The sequence below is a fragment of the Callospermophilus lateralis genome, chromosome 19 (genome assembly GCF_048772815.1).
Source record: "Callospermophilus lateralis isolate mCalLat2 chromosome 19, mCalLat2.hap1, whole genome shotgun sequence".
Taxonomy (NCBI): domain Eukaryota; kingdom Metazoa; phylum Chordata; class Mammalia; order Rodentia; family Sciuridae; genus Callospermophilus; species Callospermophilus lateralis.
The window spans coordinates 8,902,483-8,921,216 of record NC_135323.1 but is presented as its reverse complement, the minus strand read 5'-3'; the positions used below and the strand labels follow the sequence as shown (position 1 = coordinate 8,921,216).

The window sequence follows — 18,734 nt, the reverse complement described above, 5'->3', positions numbered from 1 at the left end:
AGACACGGTAAAAAGGCACTGTGGCACAAGGTGGGCGGACACGTTGTAGAGAGGCCTTCACAAGTGTGTAGGAATGAGCAATCATGAGGTCGGGCTTTTCTGTGAAACACAGGGGGAGGAAACAGATGGAGCCAAGTGCAAAGGCAGCGACTATGGGTTCCGAGACAGGTGCATGAAGCTGTCAGAATGTTAGGAGTGTTTTTAAAACGCTTCAAGGTGAACCAGTGTGCTCCCTGTGCGGCAGGAGGATCATTAGTCCAAGGCTAGCCTGGGCTCCTCAGGAAGACCAGTCTCAAAATAAAATGACAAGGGATAGGGATATAGCTCAGTGCTAAAGCACCCTCAGGTTCAGTCCCCAGGACCAAACAATGAATAAAGAAGCCAATCCTTGCCTAGGGGTACATTTCTATTTATTTGGATCTCTTACTTTTTTTTTTTTTTTTTGGTACCGGGTTTTAAACTTTGGAGCATTCAACCACAGAGCCACATCCCCAGCCCTATTTTTGTATTTCACTGAGAGACAGGTCTCTCTGAGTTGCTTAGCATCTTGAACTCTCGATCCTCCTGCCTCATCCTCTGGAGCCACTGGGATTACAGGTGTGTGCCACCGCTCCCAGCTGAATCCCTTACATTTTGACAGGTTTAATACAAAGGTATTTCCTTAACTAGTGAAAACAAACTCAGAAAGAACTGGTAACTGCCTTAAGAAACTATCAGGCTTAGCCATGTGCAGTGGCCACACTTGTGATTCCAGCTACTCAGGAAGCTGAGGCAAGGGGATCACAAGTTCAAAGCCAGCCTCAGCAACTTAGCAAGACCCTGTCTCAAAATAAAAATAGGACGAGAATGGTAGTGCACATCTGTAATCCCAGCAGCTCCAGAGGTTGAGTAGGAGGATGGCAAGTTCAAAGCCAGTCTCAGTAACTTAGCGAGGCCCTAAGCAACTCAGTGAGGCTCTAAGCAAATCACTGAGACTCTATTGCTAAATAAAATATAAAAAAAGGGCTGGGGATGTGGCTCAATGGTTAAGGGCTCTTGGGTTCAATCCCTGGTACCTAATGAATAAAAATAAAAAGGGCCAGAGGTGTATCTCAGTGTAGAATGCCCTGGGTTCAATACCCAGGAAAAAGGAAAAGAAAAAAACAATTAGTTTTAATTTAAAAAGGAAGGAAGGAAGGAAGGAAGGGAGGGAGGGAGGGAGGGAGGGGGAAAAAAAAAGAAAAATAAAGAGTGCTGATGAAAATGTGTAGAAGTGGGAACCCTTGTACCTTGCTAGTGAGAACGTAAAATGGTAACAGAGTCATGAGGTTGGAGGGAAAGGGAGAGAAAAGGGAAATTGCATGGAAATGGAAGGAGACCCTCATTGTTATACAAAATTACATATAAGAGGTTGTGAGGGGAATGGGAAAAAAATAAGGAGAGGAATGAATTACAGTAGATGGGGTAGAGAGAGAAGATGGGAGGGGAGGGGAGCGGGGATAGTAGAGGATAGGAAAGGTAGCAGAATACAACAGTTACTATTATGGCATTATGTAAAAATGTGGATGTGTAACCGATGTGATTCTGCAATCTTTGTAATGTTTTGAATAACCAATAAAAAAATAAAAAATAAAAAAATGGTACAGCCGCCACAGCATACAGTTCAGAAGATCTTCAGTCTCAACAAGGACCAGAGGACCCAAACTTTCACTCCGAGTGTGTATCCAAGAGGCATGAAAATATGAACAGGAGCCAGGTGCAGTGGCGCACGCTTGTAATCCCAGCAGCTTGGGAGGCTGAGACAAGTTCAAAGCTAGCCTCAGCAAAAAGCGAGACGCTAGGGCTAGCTGAGACTGTATAGTTCAGTGGCAGAGCGTTTGCCCAGCACATGTGAGGTATGGGTTCGATCCTCAGCACCATAAAAATGAACAAATAAGGGTTGGGGATATAGCTCAGTTGGTAGAGTGCTTGCCTTGCATGCACAAGGCCTTGGGTTTAATCCCCAGCACCACAAAAAAATAAAAAAATAAAATAAAATAAATGTATGATGTTCATCTACAACTACAAAAAAAAAAAAAATGCAAGGCACTAAGCAACTCAGTGAGACCCCTGTCTCCAAATAAAATACAAAATAGGGCTGGGGAAATGGCTTAGTGGTCAGGTGACCCTGAGTTCAATCCCTGGTACCAAAAAAAAAAAAAAAAAAGAAAAAAGAAAATGTGAACAGGAACACCCCCAGCAGTATCCTTCATTGCAGCCAAATACCCCCCAACACCCTTTAGTGCCCAGCAATGGGTGAAGTGTGGTACAGGCACAAGACACTTGTGATGGCCACAAAGAAACATGGCTCACACACCACAGAACCTGCCAAGTGGACCAAGGCCAGAGGCCAGGCCCCAGACGCACAAATCCCTCTGTACACAATTCAGCAGTGAGTCCACAGAGGCAGACCATAGCCTGCCAACCCTGGACAGAGCAGAGGAGAGGGCAACAGGTGGTAAGGAGACAGGGGTCTCTCTCTGGAGAGTGAAAGCATATGGATCCGGACAGCGACCAGGAGCAGGCTGAGTTGCAGATAAGAATTCAGTACCTCTGATGCCACTAACCTGGACCCTTAGAAATGGTAAATATTCTCCTTTGTATTGGGAAAAAAGAGGACCACACAACAAGGCAGACTCTGCCTACATGCCAGGGAAGGCGAGCGCAGTGCCCACCACAGTCTGAGCAGTCATGCATTCATCAGAAACAGGCTGCTTCCTGCTCTACCCTCCTCCCCACCCAGGTTGCCTACACCAACACTTACCCTCAGGGCGAACACCACATTAAAAAGAATCATGGTAGGCGCTTCCCTCTTCGGGGATGGATCTGTTTTGGAGACCTACAAAAGAGGCATAATTGCAATAAATTGAGAGCCATGCATGGGAAAGACCCCAGAGACTAGCAGAAGAGGAAAACAGCTCCCAGGTCTTTGAGAAGTGACTGATACCTTCCTTTCTGAAGAGCACCTGCTGCACAAACAGCTGTGACAAGAGTGGGGCGGTCAACAGAAGGAAGCAGAGTGACAGGATGCAGAGGGACCTGGGAAGTAAGGGGCCCAGACCTTCTCTGACAGACTTTCCCACTTCCATTCCACTGCCAGCCCCAGGGTCCACCTGACCTTCCCAGCTGCTTCTGCCAGGCATGACAAGTACTCAGGCCCACTTAGGGACAGGACAATGCTCAGGGCCAGCAGAGGCCTGAAAAGGCTCAGAGGAGACAGGGCAGCTGGCCTCATACCAGAGCCCAGTCCTCATCTCTGATCCCAGCTCTGTATCCACAAATGCAGAAGCACTCCTAGGGCATGAAGGAACTCTGCAAAGCCAACCACAAGTGACACCACAAGGGGGAGCCAAAGCCCCAGACTCCCTGCCAGTCACTCCCACAGGCTGGTGCCAACTCTCCCACCCACCACCCACAGGCAGTACCTGGGTTCAACCTCCAGGACTATCAAAAACAAAAAAAGAAAATAAATAAATAAATGCTTGCACCATTTTTAGAAAGCTCAGGGGTTGGCAGATGCTAGTCAAATTACTCTCTTGGATTCCCTAGAAACAGGTAACCTGTAAACAAAGAAAGCCACGTCCACAAAGACCCAGAGTGCGAACAGCAGAAGCTGACCATGGAGGGGAGCTGGGGGCGGAGTGCAATGCTCTGAGCTTGATGCCAGCATGGGGCAGTGGAGACAGTGGCAGAGACAGAAGCACCAGGGTGCCTTGTGCCTGCTAGCCAAGCACAGACCACTGGCAAGGGCTCCTCACTTCTCTGCTGGACCCCCAGGGTCTACAGAGGTGCACACTCACGGTAAGTGCCTGATCAGGTCTGCTGCCTAACAATCACCCTCACAAGAGCCAGTGTCAGCACCATTCTGAGCCTCATGAGCCCAGGATGGGCCAGGCCTACCTAGGGAGAGCCCTACCTGCCTGACAAGGATCACAACTGACCAGGGAGGGACATACCTGCCCCAGAGCATGCTGCAGCAGTGTCGGGTGCCCCACAAACCGCACATTATCTATCTTCAGTTCAAATTTTTGACCACACATTTCAGATTTGGTTGCCAAAATTGTTGCCAAAATAACATCTGAAAACCTTAAAGATTAAAAAAGATAAAAAAAGATAAGGTTAACCAAGGATCATGACACCATGCCCTATTCCTCCAGAGGGGAGGTCTCTGTGAATGGCAGTCATGTGAGCTGCTCTGCCCCAGTGGCTTTCTTGTAGCAATCCCAAGGTTAGGGAGGCAAAATCACCAAAATCACAGATAAAAGGCATGAGAAGCAGAGGTTGGAGGCACATGCTATCATCTCTACATGCTCTATGAAATTAGGAGAGGAACAGCTGCAGTCTGCATTTAAGAGGAGGATCGGCTGGAGCTGGCACTGTCCTAAGGAACAGTTCAATAAGCCTCACAGGTATAGGGAACCCTCCCAGCAGCCACTGGGCTTGCTGGCCTGCACCCTTGACACGGAGCAGGAACTGTGCTTTGTGGTGCAACTTCTCTGATCCTGAACTCAGACTTTCCCACTTCCATTCGGGAAGGACAGTGCAAACCCATCCTGTCACAGGACACCGGGATGCCACAGGGAGGTGGGAACAGCCAGGGCATGGGAGCTTAGCCATTGCAAGGCACACCTATACCCTTGTCTCCCTTCTGGCAAACTGGCCCCTCCCGGCTGGGGACTTGGATAAGGGAGATGGTCTGCAGGGAGGGGCACCTGGGGTGCATCACTGCCGCTTATCTCAGAGCCCAGGGCCTGGCCTCTGCTCTGGAACGGGTGTGCTAGACCATTGCTCCCACTGCACCCAAGAGTAGAGAGCACCTGCACTCTTCTACATGCCAAGGAAAGCACTTCTAACGTCCAAGAAAGAGGGCATGGTGTCTCAGGGAAGAATTCTCCTGCTGCCCAGGAACATGTTCTGCCCCTGGGCAAGGAACCCCACAGTCCTGACAGGCTACTGGACAGACTTGCAGTGTGTACCTTGTCATGCCCTCCCAGAGTGGGGACCATCGTTGTAAGTCCTCTGTTAGAAATGAATAATGAAGGCCAGCTTCCAACAGTGATTGTAGCCCCTCTCTGAAAGAGCAGATGGCTCCAGTTAAAGGTCTGGGGGCCATGGATTCCAGGAGACCCTGGACCAAGGGCCTTGCTGTGGCCAACTGACCCAGGATGACATGTAAGACAAGTACCTGTGAGTTCTCCCAGTCTCCTGGGCCAGGGGCATTCCACTGCCAAGCCAAAGGGCTAATGATGTTTCCGGCCTTCCCTCCAGAACTGGCAAGACCCTGTGGGTAGTCCGGGGTCGCCCTGAGCACACCAACACAGAACACGGGCCAGAGGGGCTGTCTCGCCTTTTGCAGACAGGGATGGTCGAGGTTCCCAGACTGATCTTGTTAGAAACATCTGGGGCCCAGACATGGTGTTGCACACTGTAATCCCAGTGGCTGAGGCTGAGGCAGGAGGGTCATGAGTTCAAAATCAGCCTAAGCAACTTAGGAAGACCCTGTCTCTGGGATGTGGCTCAGTGGTTAAGCACCCCTGGGTTTAATCCCAGGTTCAATAAAAGGAGAAAGAAAGAAAAGGAAGAAGGAAGGAAGGAGAGAGAAAAGGAAGGAAGGAAGGAAGGAAGGAAAGAAAAGAAAAGAAAAGAAACACCCTGGGACATGCAGGACCCGCACTGGCATGCTTGGTCTCTGCTTCATTGAAACATTATTCTCTGGAGCAACTAAAGCAGACACAGCAGATCCTAGTGTCTCAGACCAGAGGCATCACAGGTTTTCCTTAAAGACTCACTCTGCCCTGTGGCTTCTTTCTGAGGAACAGTGATGTGGAAGGTGGTTCAGAGGATGAAATCCCTACACTGCTCCTGCTTGAGTAGCTGACCCAGTGTCAGCACATCATGTCCCTTCTGAACAAACACCCTCCACTGGGTGGTAACCCAGGGACTAGGGACTAGCAGACAGAAAAGCAACCCCTGCCATTCCAGAAAGCTCACTTCTTCCTGCAATAGCCTAAAATCTCCACTAAAAGTTGTTGCTCTGTTATTAAGAGCTACAGGCACGCAGCCTGGGCCTTAGCCCTCAGGTACCAGACCAGGGACGCAAGCTACATGGCTGAGTGATGATGGGTCCTGGGATCCTCAGGCAAACAGGAGTAGTTCAGCTCATGTCTATAAAATCCAAATCCCAAGTGCCCTGCAAGAGCCAAATCTGCAAGAGCCAAATCCTGGCTGCCAGGGTCCACAGATAATGCCAACTAGAAAGTCCTGTGAAGCCTAAGTTAAAAGTCACACTCCCCTAAGTAGCTGTCTGGGGAGACCCCTCAGATGGCCCACAGGAAGACAGCTGGCCACTCTGCTCATCTCAGCAAGTTTGCCCCCCACAGAAACCCACTTGCCACAGCTTCGCACAGACACAGCAGCGTAATGAGATTGGGGGACAACTCACAGTTGCCACAAGCAAGTGGCAACAATTGCTTGTTGCTTCCAAAAGTTACAAAATTCTTGCCTATAAAAGCTGGTAAATGTAATACATTAAAATTATTGTTAGGGGCTGGGGACATAGCTCAGTTCATAGAGTGCTTGCCTTGCATTCACAAGGACCTAGTTTCAATTCCCAGCACCACCCAACAAAAAAATAAATAAAAATTGTTACAAAAACTAAGGACCTCTGGACTAACTTGGAAACCCAAGAAAAGCAGGCTTAGGAAGCTCTACCAGCCCAGACAGATGACAAGCCAGATTTTCTCTCCTTGCCAGACATTCTGGAGAAGGGCTTACTCTCTGACTGGGCTAGAAAGGAGCAGGCAGCCTGGAAGGGATCTCAGCTCTGCTCCCTGCCTCCCTGCTGGGAGTTCACAGACACTAGAGTACCTCCAAAGCACAGGAGGGACGCACTGTCGGGGGCACAGGGCCGACCCATCTCATCCCTGCCCTCCTGCAGTAATTCAGGATCACTCCCAGGAACGTCTTTGCCTCTGTGGGGCTCAGTCAATAACATTGAAACCCAAGCATCACACCTGACACCCAGACTTTGGTAGAGATACTATTAAGGGCCCTGAAAACCATAGACTAGAAGCCACAGCCACAGGTCTCAGTGTGGCAATGGGCAAGGTGAGAAACCCCACTCCTGCTCACCCACCACCTCCACAGGACTACTGGCTCCTCCTTGAGGGAGGAAGAGGTTTGAAGGCACACCTGGTCCCAAAAGACTTTCTGGTGCCACCAACCATGCCTTGGCCTCTCAGACAATGTTAAAGAGCTAAATAACTCTGGGTGGAGAAAGGGCAGGGACAGTGGGGAAGCCTGGGCTCTTGTGGGAGGACAAGCTAGGGCCTGTGTGCCTCGTTAGTGATTTTTTTCAATGTTGAGTGAAAACAGGAATTAAGCACAATTACAAGAAGAGAGGGCAGCCAGAATCAAGACAGAAAGATGGTGGAGAGGTCTCGGTCTTACCCTGCAACCAACTGCTCATCGGTTGGAGGACATGGTTCGCTGAAATGGGAACAGGACCATCAAGACCAAACAAAAGCACTGCTTTACAAAACCATGAAAAGTTACAAGATTATTTTTACAAAAACAGTATTAAAGTCTAGTAGAAGCACCACCATAAGCATTAACTGCTAATGTCAAGACCAGGCAGCTTATCAGACAAGAAAGAGGACACAGGCATTCCTACTTACCCCAGGGCATTCTCCCTGAAGTTCAAACTCTTACACATGTGCGCAGGCTGTGGGGAACAGGAGTCTCTTCCTTTCTTTCTTTTTTTTTTCTTTCTTTCTGTGTGTGTACAGTACTGGGGATTGAACCTAGGGGCACCCTACCACTGAGCTACACACCCAGCCACTTTTATGTTAACTTTGAGGCAGGGTCTTGTTAAGGTGCCCAGCCTGGCCTTGTATTTGCAGCCCTCCTGCCTCAGCTTCCCGAGCAGCTGGGTCACAGGTGCCCACTGCACCAGGCAAGAGTCACTAGCCTTTTTTTTTTGTGGTGCTGGGGGTTAAACCTAGGGCCTTATGCCTGCTGGGCAAGTACTTTACCAACTGAGCTACATCCCCAGCCCAAGAGTTGCTTTTTAAAAAGAAGCTCAACACTGGGAAACGTGTATCAGACACCAGGGCCATAAGAATTAGCCAGACGGGCTGGGGATGGGGCTCAAGCAGTGGCGCGCTCGCCTGGCATGCGTGCGGCCCGGGTTCGATCCTCAGCACCACATACAAACAAAGATGCTGTGTCTGCCGAAAACTAAAATAAATAAATAAATAAATATTTTTTAAAAAAAAAGAATTAGCCAGACACCTGGGCACAGTATCTCATCTTTCCAAAAATGGACTTCTCCTCTGTATGACAAGAAATCATCTGTAGAGGACAAAATGGAATCACCTAGGTAAAGCCTTCTGAAAACTGAAGTACCAGTGAATGTCGGCTCCCTGAGTTTCCACCTGGAGAGCCAGCCGGGCATGTTAGGTTCATTTGTGCAGAAAATATCTGGAGCTTCTGCACTACCCAACCTGAGCTTTCTAGAAAGAGTTTAAGAATTTATGTTCCTGGACAGAGATTTTTATTCTGGGGCATGCTGTTTTCCAAGTATCCTAAAGACAGAAGACACTCACACCTGGGAGTGGAAGGGCACCATGCCCACAGGGCTCCCTGCCACTCACCACACTGCCAGAGACCCACCCAAGAAACACAACAGTGAAGCCACACCTTAGCTCATTGGGCTGTGCAGTGCAAGAGGTTACGATACCTTCCAAAGGCTGACCAGAAAGCCAGGATCCTACCAGATCCAGTCTGACTCAGATGGACCTCCTGCAACCAGACAGGTCGCAATGCTACCTATACCTCCAAAGGCACAGCAGCAAGCACACAGGGCTTCGGGTGTGGGCAAGGTTTTACTTCCTGACAAAGACAAGATGCTCCCATGCCATCCAGACCGGTGGGGGAGAGCAGGGCCCAGCCACCCACAAGAAACTTACAGAAGACAGACAAAGGCTCAACCTAAGGAAGGTGCCCAAGTGTGCAAAGTTGGAATGGTACTTGGGGCCTGAACTTGTCCCCAGCAGGTGCCCTTTACTGTGAAACAAGTAGCCAGAACGGGGAGAACGTGGCCCTCTTCTAGCACCTCAGCACACTGTGGGGCAAAGCCACCAAGAGCCACCAAAAGCCTGGTGGAACTTCAGGTGTGCCTGAGGTGAAAGCAGGTGTACCACAGGCCAGAGAGTACTGGAGCTGGGCTACCTGGTGACAGCCCAACAGCACCCAAGGCTGGACTCGCTGCTGTGGGGCCAGGTCCAAGGAGGGCAGAAGTACCAGCTGACTGCACCCCACCGAAGGCACCCATGAGCTACAGGCACTGATGGAAGCCCACCACAGCTCTGGTGGGGGGGGTTCTTCTGGACAGTGTCTAAAGCACAACTTCCAGGAAAATTTCACACCAAGAGGCCCAGTCTCCTCCAAGTCCCTGACTCCCTAGGAGGGAGTGGCCAGAGGGCTGCCCGTAATCTCAGAGGGCCAGAAGACACCACCTCAGGAGGGGACCTGCCCATACCAGGCTAGTGGCTTCCCCATCCAGTGTGGGGCCCCAGGGGACACAGCAGCATGAGCGCCCCAGCCCCTGACACCCAGTCCACAGGAACACTGCCACTTTTATGATCTTTAACTGCAAGTCTCAAGACACAGGATCGTCCCCATTTTCTTCTGTTCCCACTGAATTCCAGAAGAGGGAGTAATAGTTAACTCCTACCCCTGAAGCCCATCCTGATGGTACACCTGAAAAACCAGCACCTGAAACAACACCAGTGCTTCTGAGGAGCTATTCAATTTCAGCAAATCTCCATTTAATGGCTGTGCTGGTCATGCTGTGATGGTGAGCAGCACTTTCTGCACCCTCACTCCCCTAAGGCCACGATCTGGCAAACTGACAAGCAGGAGCATTCCAGGGTCCCAGAGAGAAAAGCAACTCCAAGTGACAGTTGACAAGGACAGGGGGTGGATTTGCGGAACTGCTGCACCACCTCAGGAAGCTGCTGAGCTATGACAGGAAGGAAGAGCAGGGGCTTGGCAGGTTCTGGAGGAGACCAAGCAGCAGGGACTGGGTACCCAAAGGACTCACCCTAATGCTGAGAACAGGAGGTCAGCAGACCTTCATGTGCTACATCACCAAGAAAAGCCCTTCCTTTTTCTCTCTGGTAGTACTGGGGATGGAACCCCAGGTCTTAAGTGCACTAGGCAAGACCAACCACTGAGCTACAGCCCTAGACCTAAATGAAGCAATTCTTAAACTAATAAAGAATCTTCTGAAAAGAAGCATTCCGCTCCAGGAGTTTCCCTCTTCACTATGTTAAACACTGAATGAACTCCCTAGAAAACATCTTTATGGTTATTATAAGTCTCTGAAAATTAACTGCAGTAATTAGGTGTACCCCGTCTTCTGAGGAAATCCCTCCACCCAGACTGTTCCAAGATCTCTGCACCTTCAAACCAACCCTTGTGCTCAGTGAAGTTTGTGAGGAGAACATGGGAGAAGTGTGCACAAGAAGCACCTATTGAATGTGCAGGGGTGAGAGCTTCCCATGTGCCTGTAACACCTGAGTTTGTTCCAGGCCACCACCTTAAAGAGCAGGACAACCACAGGCCTCCACATGAAGGCTCCCTAGAGAGCCCACATTCCACTACCCAGCAGCCCCTGCTGGCCAGTCCCTCTTCCAAAGCTCATGCTCAGGTCATGTCATAGGCCCCTGCAACCTCATGGAGGATGAAAGACTCTCGGAACTGACCTCACCATGCCAGTGTTCGGCACTGTCAGAGAACCAGAGGGAATGGTACTAACTCACCACACAAGGTCTCGGAGGCCCAGCCCTGCACCCCACACAGGTCTGTCTGTGTCTAGGGAGCTCAGGGTAGGTACTTTACAACCCTGCCTCCTGCACCTGGGAGGTTCATTTTAACTTTTAAAATGAACATGAGAAGGCAGAAGTGGTCATTTATGAAGTTTCTACCCTAATAGTGCCTCTCAGAAAGAGCAGCAAAGAAAACTTGGGAAGGAGCAGGACCCACCTTTCTGTGACCCTAAAGAAGTATTGAGGGTCAGGCCAGCCCCAGATCCAGCACCAAGAGGGACCTGGCTGGCTGTGCTGTACCTGACTGCCTACATTTGAACTCAGGCAAGTACTGGAGGAACCAGGTGTGTGGACAGCAAAGGGGTCTGCTTTCCTCTAATAGGAGACAAACATCCTTCACAGACACAGCCCCACCTGTTCTCAGACCTACTTTACCAGCCACACAGCCCATGACTGGAGCAGGTGCCCAGAGTACCCAGCAAGCCAAAAAGACGGGCAAAGTAACCATCAGCTCTGCCCTACCTGGAAGCAACCACCAAGCAGAGAGGATACCAGACTTCTCAGGGGCCAACGCATGCATCAGAGGGAGGGCAGGGCTCTGCCCATGCCTAGGAGCAGGACTCCATTCTTGCCCTCAGCACCTTACCTGGAGTCACCGTCCTGGTCATCAGCATGGTCACTCGCGTTGTTAACAGCATATCTGCTACGGGGCTTATCTGAGTGAGCAAAAAAGGGAGAATGGCTAAGAAAGCAGGATCTTACCACACTCGACTGTGAATTCCCTAAGGTCTACGGTTTCCAAAACACAGTGCATCCATGCAACGGAACAGCATGCAGTCACGCAAAGGAATAAGCATATGTGAATCTTGCAAACATTATGCTGAATGAAATAATCCAGATACAGAAGGATGAATATTGTAATTGCACAGAATATTGAGAATAAGTAAATCCAGAGAGACAGAGCAGAGGTCAGCAGGGGCTGGGAGCAGGAGGCAGTGAGTCACTGCTCAATGATTACTGTTTCCATGTAGAGGCTGACAAAGTTTTAGAAACAGAAAACAGGAGAAGGTGCACAATATAACAAATATAATTAATGCCACTGAATTATACACTTAAAAATGGTTAAGGTTGGGCTGGGGCTGTAGCTCAGTGGTACAGCACTTGTCTCACATGTGTGAAGCACTGGGTTTGATTCTCAGCACCACATATAAATAAATAAATAAAATAAAGGTCCATCAACAACTAAAAATAAAATAAAATAAAATAAATGGCTGAAGTGGCAAATTTCATGTTTTATATATATTATACCATAAATATTTTTTCAGAAAAAAATGATGGTTTCCAAGAAATTATAACAATATGGGGAGATATTTTTGCTATGATGTTAATTCTTTTTTTTTTTTTTTGGGGGGGTGGCTACTGGGAATTGACCCAGGGTGCTTTACCATTGAGCCACATCCCCAGCCCTTTTCTTTTGAGACAGAGTCTGCTAAGTTGCTGAGGTTGGCCTCCAACTTGCAATCCTCCTGCCTCAGCCTCCTAAAGCACTGGGGATAGCCTATGTTCCCACCACACCCAGCTATATGTTAACTTTATAAGAAGGACGAATACATTGCATATGTGTGTACATATGCACTCTCTCAGTGTAAGATGGCAATTGTGTTGGGAAAAAAACAAAAGAATTTTTAAACTACATTCAATAGCCTTCATATTCACAAACAATAATACTTTACTAGAATAATACAGTTTAAACATAGTAACAAGCAGAACAGGAAAGATGTTAGGACAGAGGATATAGCAGGCACACCATTTTCTGGAAGATAAATATGAAGATGCCTTTTCTTCCCAGTTAATCAACAGGCTAATGGCCACCTGCAGAGGCCAGGCCTGGCACACACCTGCCAGTCCAGCTACTCAAGAAGCAGAGGCTGGAGGATCTCAAGTTCAACACCAGCCTGGCAAACTCAGGCTCTGTCTCAAAATAAAAACAAATGGGGGCAGTGGGGAGGCAGCTCATGACAGAGCACTTGGTTCAATCCCAAGCACTGAAAATAAATAAATAAATAAAGCTTGGGAGTAGGGCCTAACACAGTCAATGCTTTCAGTGAAAAGTTTTCAGTGAAAAGAAAAAAAAATGACCAGGACAACAGTGAAAAGGAAAAACAACACATGACAAACCCTGAGAGTACAATATAGCGGAAAGTTACAGAAAGAAGCTAATCAGCCAGCCACAGTAGTCACGCCTGTGGTCCCAGCAGCTCCGGAGGCTGAAGCAGGAGGATTGCAAGTGGGAGGCCAACCTTAGCAACTTAGTGAAGCTATAAGTAACTTAGTGAGTCCCTGTCTCAAAACAAAAAATAAAAAGTGCTGGATACAGCTCAGTGGTGGAGCCTTTGTGTGAGGCCCTGGGTTCAATCCCCCCTACCACACAAAATAAACAAACAATAAGAGACAATAAACATCCAAGGAAAACTCGGCAGACTTTTTTTTTTAAGTTCTTTTTGTAACTGTAGATAGACAGCATGCCTTTATTTTATTTGTTTATCTTTATTTGGTGCTAAGGCTCACATGCTAGGCAAAGTCTCCATCACTGAGCTAAAGTCCCACCCCTCAGAAGACTTTGATTAACAATCTGAGTGAGCAGCAGTCCTCAAGTATAACAAAACTTAGATTAGACTGAAAACCTGACTCTATAAAATCAACACTCTGTCAGAAGAGGAAAGATGTTAGGACAGAGGCTACAGCAGGCACACCCTTTTCTGGAAGATAAATATGAAGATGCCTTTTCTTCCCAGTTAGTCAACAGACTAATAGCCACCTGCAGAGGTCAGGCCTGGCACACACCTGCCAGTCCAGGTACTCAGGAAGCAGAGGCTGGAGGATCTCAAGTTCAACACAGAAGCAAACTGCATACATATTTACAGCTTTGTCACAAAAGCCTACTTTTACTTTAAATATGTAAAAGCTCCTTCAATTTTCTACAACTTGAAAAAAAAATCAAAATCAAACAATTCCAAGAGAAAATGAGGCAAAGGATACAAACAGTTCATTCACTGGAAAGGAAATGTAAATGGCTCTGAAAACAGAAAACACATTCACTCTATCAGACTCAATTCTTTACCTATTAGATCAACAAGAATTGAAAACTTAGTGTATTGAAACTAAATGTGGCCGGGCGCAGTGGTGCATGCCTGTAATTCCAGCGGTTCTGGAGGCTGAGACACGAGGATCAAGAGTTCAAAGCCAGCCTCAGCAACTTAACAAGGCACTAAGCAACTCTGCGAGATCCTGTCTCTAAAAAAAATACAAAATAGGGCTGGGGATGTGGCTCAGTGTGCCCCTGAGTTCAACTCCCAGTACCAAAAAAAAAAAAAAAAAACCCTAAATGTGGGGGCTGGGGTTGCAGCTCAGTGGTAGAGCGCTTACCTAATGTGTGAGACACTGGAGTTTGATTCCCAGCATTGCATATAAATAAAGGTCCATCGATAACTCAAAAAAAAAAAAAAAAAATCCACATGTGCCAGGTGCAGTGGCACACATCTGTAAATCCTAGCAATTTGGGAGGCTGAGGAAGGAGGACCTCAAGTTGGAGGCTAGCCTCAGCAACTTAATGAGACCTTAACTCAAGTTAAAAAATAAAAGGGTGGGAGGGATGTTGCTTAGCGGTTAAGCGTCCCTGGGTTCAATCCCCATTACCAAATAAATAAACTCACTCTCCCTTAGGCTACTTCTGGAACTGGCTGCTACAGACATACTACAAAATGATAATACAAAGAACTTGTGAAGTGTGTATCAGCGAAAGAAAACGGCCCTGAGCAGAGAACCAGAGTAAATAGTCAGAACGTTCACCCGGTGGAACTGGCTCGGCCTTGTAAAGGCGAGGCCGCGCCAGGGGTCGTCCAGGGTGGAGCTCCGGGGCACTGTGACAGCGGGGCGGGACGTGTGTGTCCAGTGTGCTTGCACTTGTGCTTAGACAGGGCAGCGGGTCCGCGCTCGCCCTCACGCAGACAGTCGGGAAAGGCACTGCAATAGCAGTTGCCTCCGCGAGGGACCCTGGAGGCCCGGGTGCGTCCTCCACCGTGTGTGGTTTTAAGGCTCGGTGCCACTCTGGCTGGCTGAGCAGCGCTCCACACCTCGGCGCCGGGCGGGGCCCCGGGGCTCGGTTCCGGAGAGACTGAGCCCGGGCCCCGGCGCGCACGGCCACCGCCGCCGCAGGAAGAGGCCGTCCGCGGGCAGGGGCAGCAGCGGCGGGCCGTGCGGGGGCCGGGGCCCCGCGGCCGCGGCCGGCCCACTTACTTGTCTGCGCCGCGGGGTGCTCCCGGCTTCTCTGGAAGGGGTACCTGAAGAGCAGCTTATTGCCCCTGCTGCCCGAGCTCACCAGAATCACGCTGATGGGGCTGGTGTTGTCCCCCATGCTGCCTGGGGCGGGGCGACCCGACAGGACGCGCGGCCAGGACACGCCCCGCGCCAGCCGCCGCCATCCCCGCGCCGCGCTCGCGAGACTTCCACCAAGTCCCGCGCGGGAGGCCGTGTGCGCAGGCGCGAGTGTCCCGGAGCGGGCGGCGCAGCCCGGCTTTTGAGCTGGTGCCTACGGCGCCAGTTTCTGCGATGTAAAAGTAGCACACTCGCGGGGCGCGATGGCCTAATCGTAGCGACTCAGGAGGATGGCAGGTTTGAGGCCAGCCTGGGCAATTTAGCGAGGCCCTGCCTAAAAAAAAAAAAAAAAAAAAATTCAAAGGGCTGGGAATGTAGCTCAGTGGAATAGCGCCCCTGGTTCAGCCCCGAGACCGTGAAGAAAACTAACGCATCTCTTTGGCAGAAAGTTGAAACGTAGAACTATAAAATTACCCAGGAACAGTAGTGAACACCTGTAGCCCCAGCTCCTGGGGAGACCCACGCGGGACTGCTGGAGTCAGGGAGTTTGGGTCCAGTCTGGGCAGCATATCCAAACCCTGTCTCAAAAAATAACAATAAGCAGCCAGAGCCGTGGCACACACCTATAATCCCAGTGGCTTGGGAGGCTGAGGCAGGAGGATTGCAAGCTCAAAGCCAGCCTCAGCAACTTAGTGAGGCCCTAAGCAACTCAGTAAGACCCTATCTCTAAATAAAATACAAAATTGGGATGGGGATGGTAGTTCAGTAGTTGAGCACTCCTGAGTTCAATCCCCTGTACCAAAAAATGCATTTTTAATTTTTTTCTGAAATTTACAAAAAGGAAAATAGTGTCTTTCTTTGGTTTTCACTGAGAGAGAGAAAATGGTAGCAGCTGGTTATTTGCCACTGGCGAGCACTGCCTTCTTTTTCTTGGGGGTTTTGCCCTCTGATGGTATGAATGAGTTCTTAGCATAGCCTTATCCCATCTCAGGTCTTGATGTAAAAGGAGGCCTGAGGTTCTCCCACGCTTGTCCCCAAAGTCCCTGGAAGGGTGCAGGAGCAGGAGGCCTGTGCCTGGGATGATGGCCAGTTGTGGTCATAGGGGCTTTTTGCCAGCCATGTGGCAAGACTATGGCTCAGGGCTCCCTCCTCTGATTTCCCTGGTGGTGCTGCTCATTGGACAGACCTATGGGGCTCCAGCCCAGCAATCTCTGGACTAGGGAGAGGGCCGGACATGGAGGAGGCCATCATTCCCTCAGTTATCCTCTCAGGGCCTACTTCCTGCCTCAACCTTCACAGCATTATGGATGGTTTACTTCAGACTAGTAAATGGCAAAGATACTGGCATTGGTGCCAAATGCAGGAAGATCATGAGCTCCCATCCGACAGAAGTCTAGGGTGCACCCTCCCAGGCTGCCTCCCAGAGCTCAGTACAGGACCCATGGTGCTTGTTGGAGGGTGCCAGCACTTCCCTGGCAGCCTCGCCAGCCCCATGCTCATGTACCTCATCAGCTGTTAGAGACGTCATGAGAAACTAATGTGACTCCATTTTTGAGAAACCAGCCTCTACCTCAGAGCAAAGCTTGTCCAAGGAAGGGGGCGTTACCCTTGGAAAAACCCACAGAGCACTCCTAAGCACATACCCACCCTGCTGAGTTGTCTGTAAATAACAGGAGAGGTCTGAGGCGCCAGGTGTCCCTGACTCAGTTAGGCTAGTGAGGACCCATAGCAACCCCCCCCCAGCAACCTCTAATCAACATGAGACAGGGAAAATACCTGGAATGCCAGATGACCCCAAGTAGTTTATGGTGGTTGATAACATGTTGGGAAACCATGTAGTTTAGAATGTACACCTCTTGTGGCCTAAACCAATCAGTTCAAAGGAATTCCCCTCTTGTACTAACCAATCACCCCTACCAAACTTGTTCCCACCAGTGAATGTGCTAATCAATGTTAAGAGTTGTTGTTTGACTTTCCCGAGGTATGGAATGATTTGCTGTGTGATGTTGTGACACATAGAGTATCCCCAAAAACCTATAAATCTTCACTGAACAAAGGACTGGGACTCACTCCCTGGGACCGCTGCGTCAGGAACGGTTGTGAGTCCAGGCTCGAGCTTGCAATAAAGACTCTTGCGTGATTGCATCGGCTCCTGGAGGTCTATTGGGGTCCCATGAATCTGGCATAACAGTCATAGCTCAGGACAGTGCCCTGGCTTGAGGGGCAGGGACCCCTACTTTGGACTGCAGCTCCTCAACCAGGAAAGGTTTGGAGTAAATGGTTTTGAAGTGCAGTCCTTACTCTAAGCTCTCACATTGTTTCCTGGATAAGAAGCTGCAGGGCCGGTCTTTGCATGCAATAGGGTACACCCTCAGAGTCTTCTCTGCTAAGGACAGACACCTCTAGAAGTCTTCCTTATTTTAAATTTAAATAGTTTTGATAACCTGCTTCAATGAAAGAAACCAGAAAGAAGTGGACTTTTGGAAACTGAAACCCCCAACCTTCCTCCTAGCCTGGGTGCCCCTGGGGTGGGGTCGGAGGCCACTTAGAAGCTGGGCCTTATCAGTCTTCACACTTGGGTTGCCAGAGGGCTAGGTGGGGCAGACAGACATATCTGCTACAGTCTTTTCCACTGTGGTGTTCCTACCCCACCAGAGAAGAGCTCAACAGTGGCAAGAATAATGTTAAATTCTGTACTATGTCCTGAGCTCCTGCAGTGACAGATGGCCCTTCCTAATGCTGACTATAACCCCCAACATGAAGGTTAAAACAGTGGAGCTGGGCTCAGGGTCCCCGGGTTGCATTCTCAGACACTAGTCTAGATATCTCCATCCTGGCCTTTGACTGAGTGGCCAAATGCCCATCTGAGCTTGACCCCAGCTCAGAATGTGCCTGGAGCTTGGAATTCTGCCCACAGACCTTAGGTCCCACCATCCTGGACTCACTGCAGAGACTCCAATTCCTCCCACCACAGGAAACCAAGGCTGGCCCAGCCCAGCCAACATCCTAGGCAAATCAAACTACTGGGCCAGTTCCCTCCTCTGTTGAAACCCTGCACACGTTTCATAGTTTCCCTGAGACTCTAATTCCTTATCTTAAAAATTAAATGATAATAAAATAAAACCCTCCCTCAAAGAGTGGTTGTGAAGGTCCAGGGCCCAATGTGAAGAAAGTTTGGTGACTCCACCATCCATCCAGAATGACCTATCACCTCAGACATAAGACCTCAAGAAAAGGCTCTGAGATTCAATATGGTCTACAAGTCCCTGTCTCCTGGGCATTTGGCATTTGTTCAACCATTTTAAAGTTGAGCAATTCAGTGGCACTTAGCATATTCACAGTATTATAAACCATCTTCTAGTTATAATTTTCAATGCCCAAAGGGAATCCCCTGCACTAAGCACTGGCTCTCCATCCCCTTCCCCTGCCCTGAGAAGTACTCATCTACTCTCCATGGATTTGCCTGTTCTGGGCTTCATATACAAAGAATCATATGATATGTAGTCGCAT

At 49.3% G+C, this 18,734-nt stretch overlaps 1 protein-coding gene across 7 annotated transcripts in view; it reads right to left on the bottom strand.

Moving 5' to 3' along the window:
* Nprl3 (NPR3 like, GATOR1 complex subunit) overlaps positions 1 to 15,282 on the bottom strand; it is a 34,873-nt gene extending 19,591 nt beyond the window's left edge. Inside the window, exons 1-5 of one of the 7 annotated variants that reach the window (XM_076839879.2) lie at positions 15,147 to 15,282; positions 11,497 to 11,566; positions 7,468 to 7,506; positions 3,975 to 4,104; positions 2,783 to 2,857 (exon numbers count right to left, since the gene is read on the bottom strand). In XM_076839879.2, coding sequence (XP_076695994.1) covers positions 2,783 to 2,857; positions 3,975 to 4,104; positions 7,468 to 7,506; positions 11,497 to 11,566; positions 15,147 to 15,264 — 432 coding nt within the window. In that variant the 5' untranslated portion in view covers positions 15,265 to 15,282. Of the gene's footprint in view, positions 1 to 2,782; positions 2,858 to 3,974; positions 4,105 to 4,994; positions 5,091 to 5,203; positions 5,269 to 7,467; positions 7,507 to 11,496; positions 11,567 to 15,146 lie in introns of those variants that run through there. The other 6 variants (XM_076839878.2, XM_076839884.2, XM_076839880.2 and 3 more) reach the window with 6 other exon arrangements.
* Between the last annotated feature and the right edge of the window lie 3,452 nt (positions 15,283 to 18,734).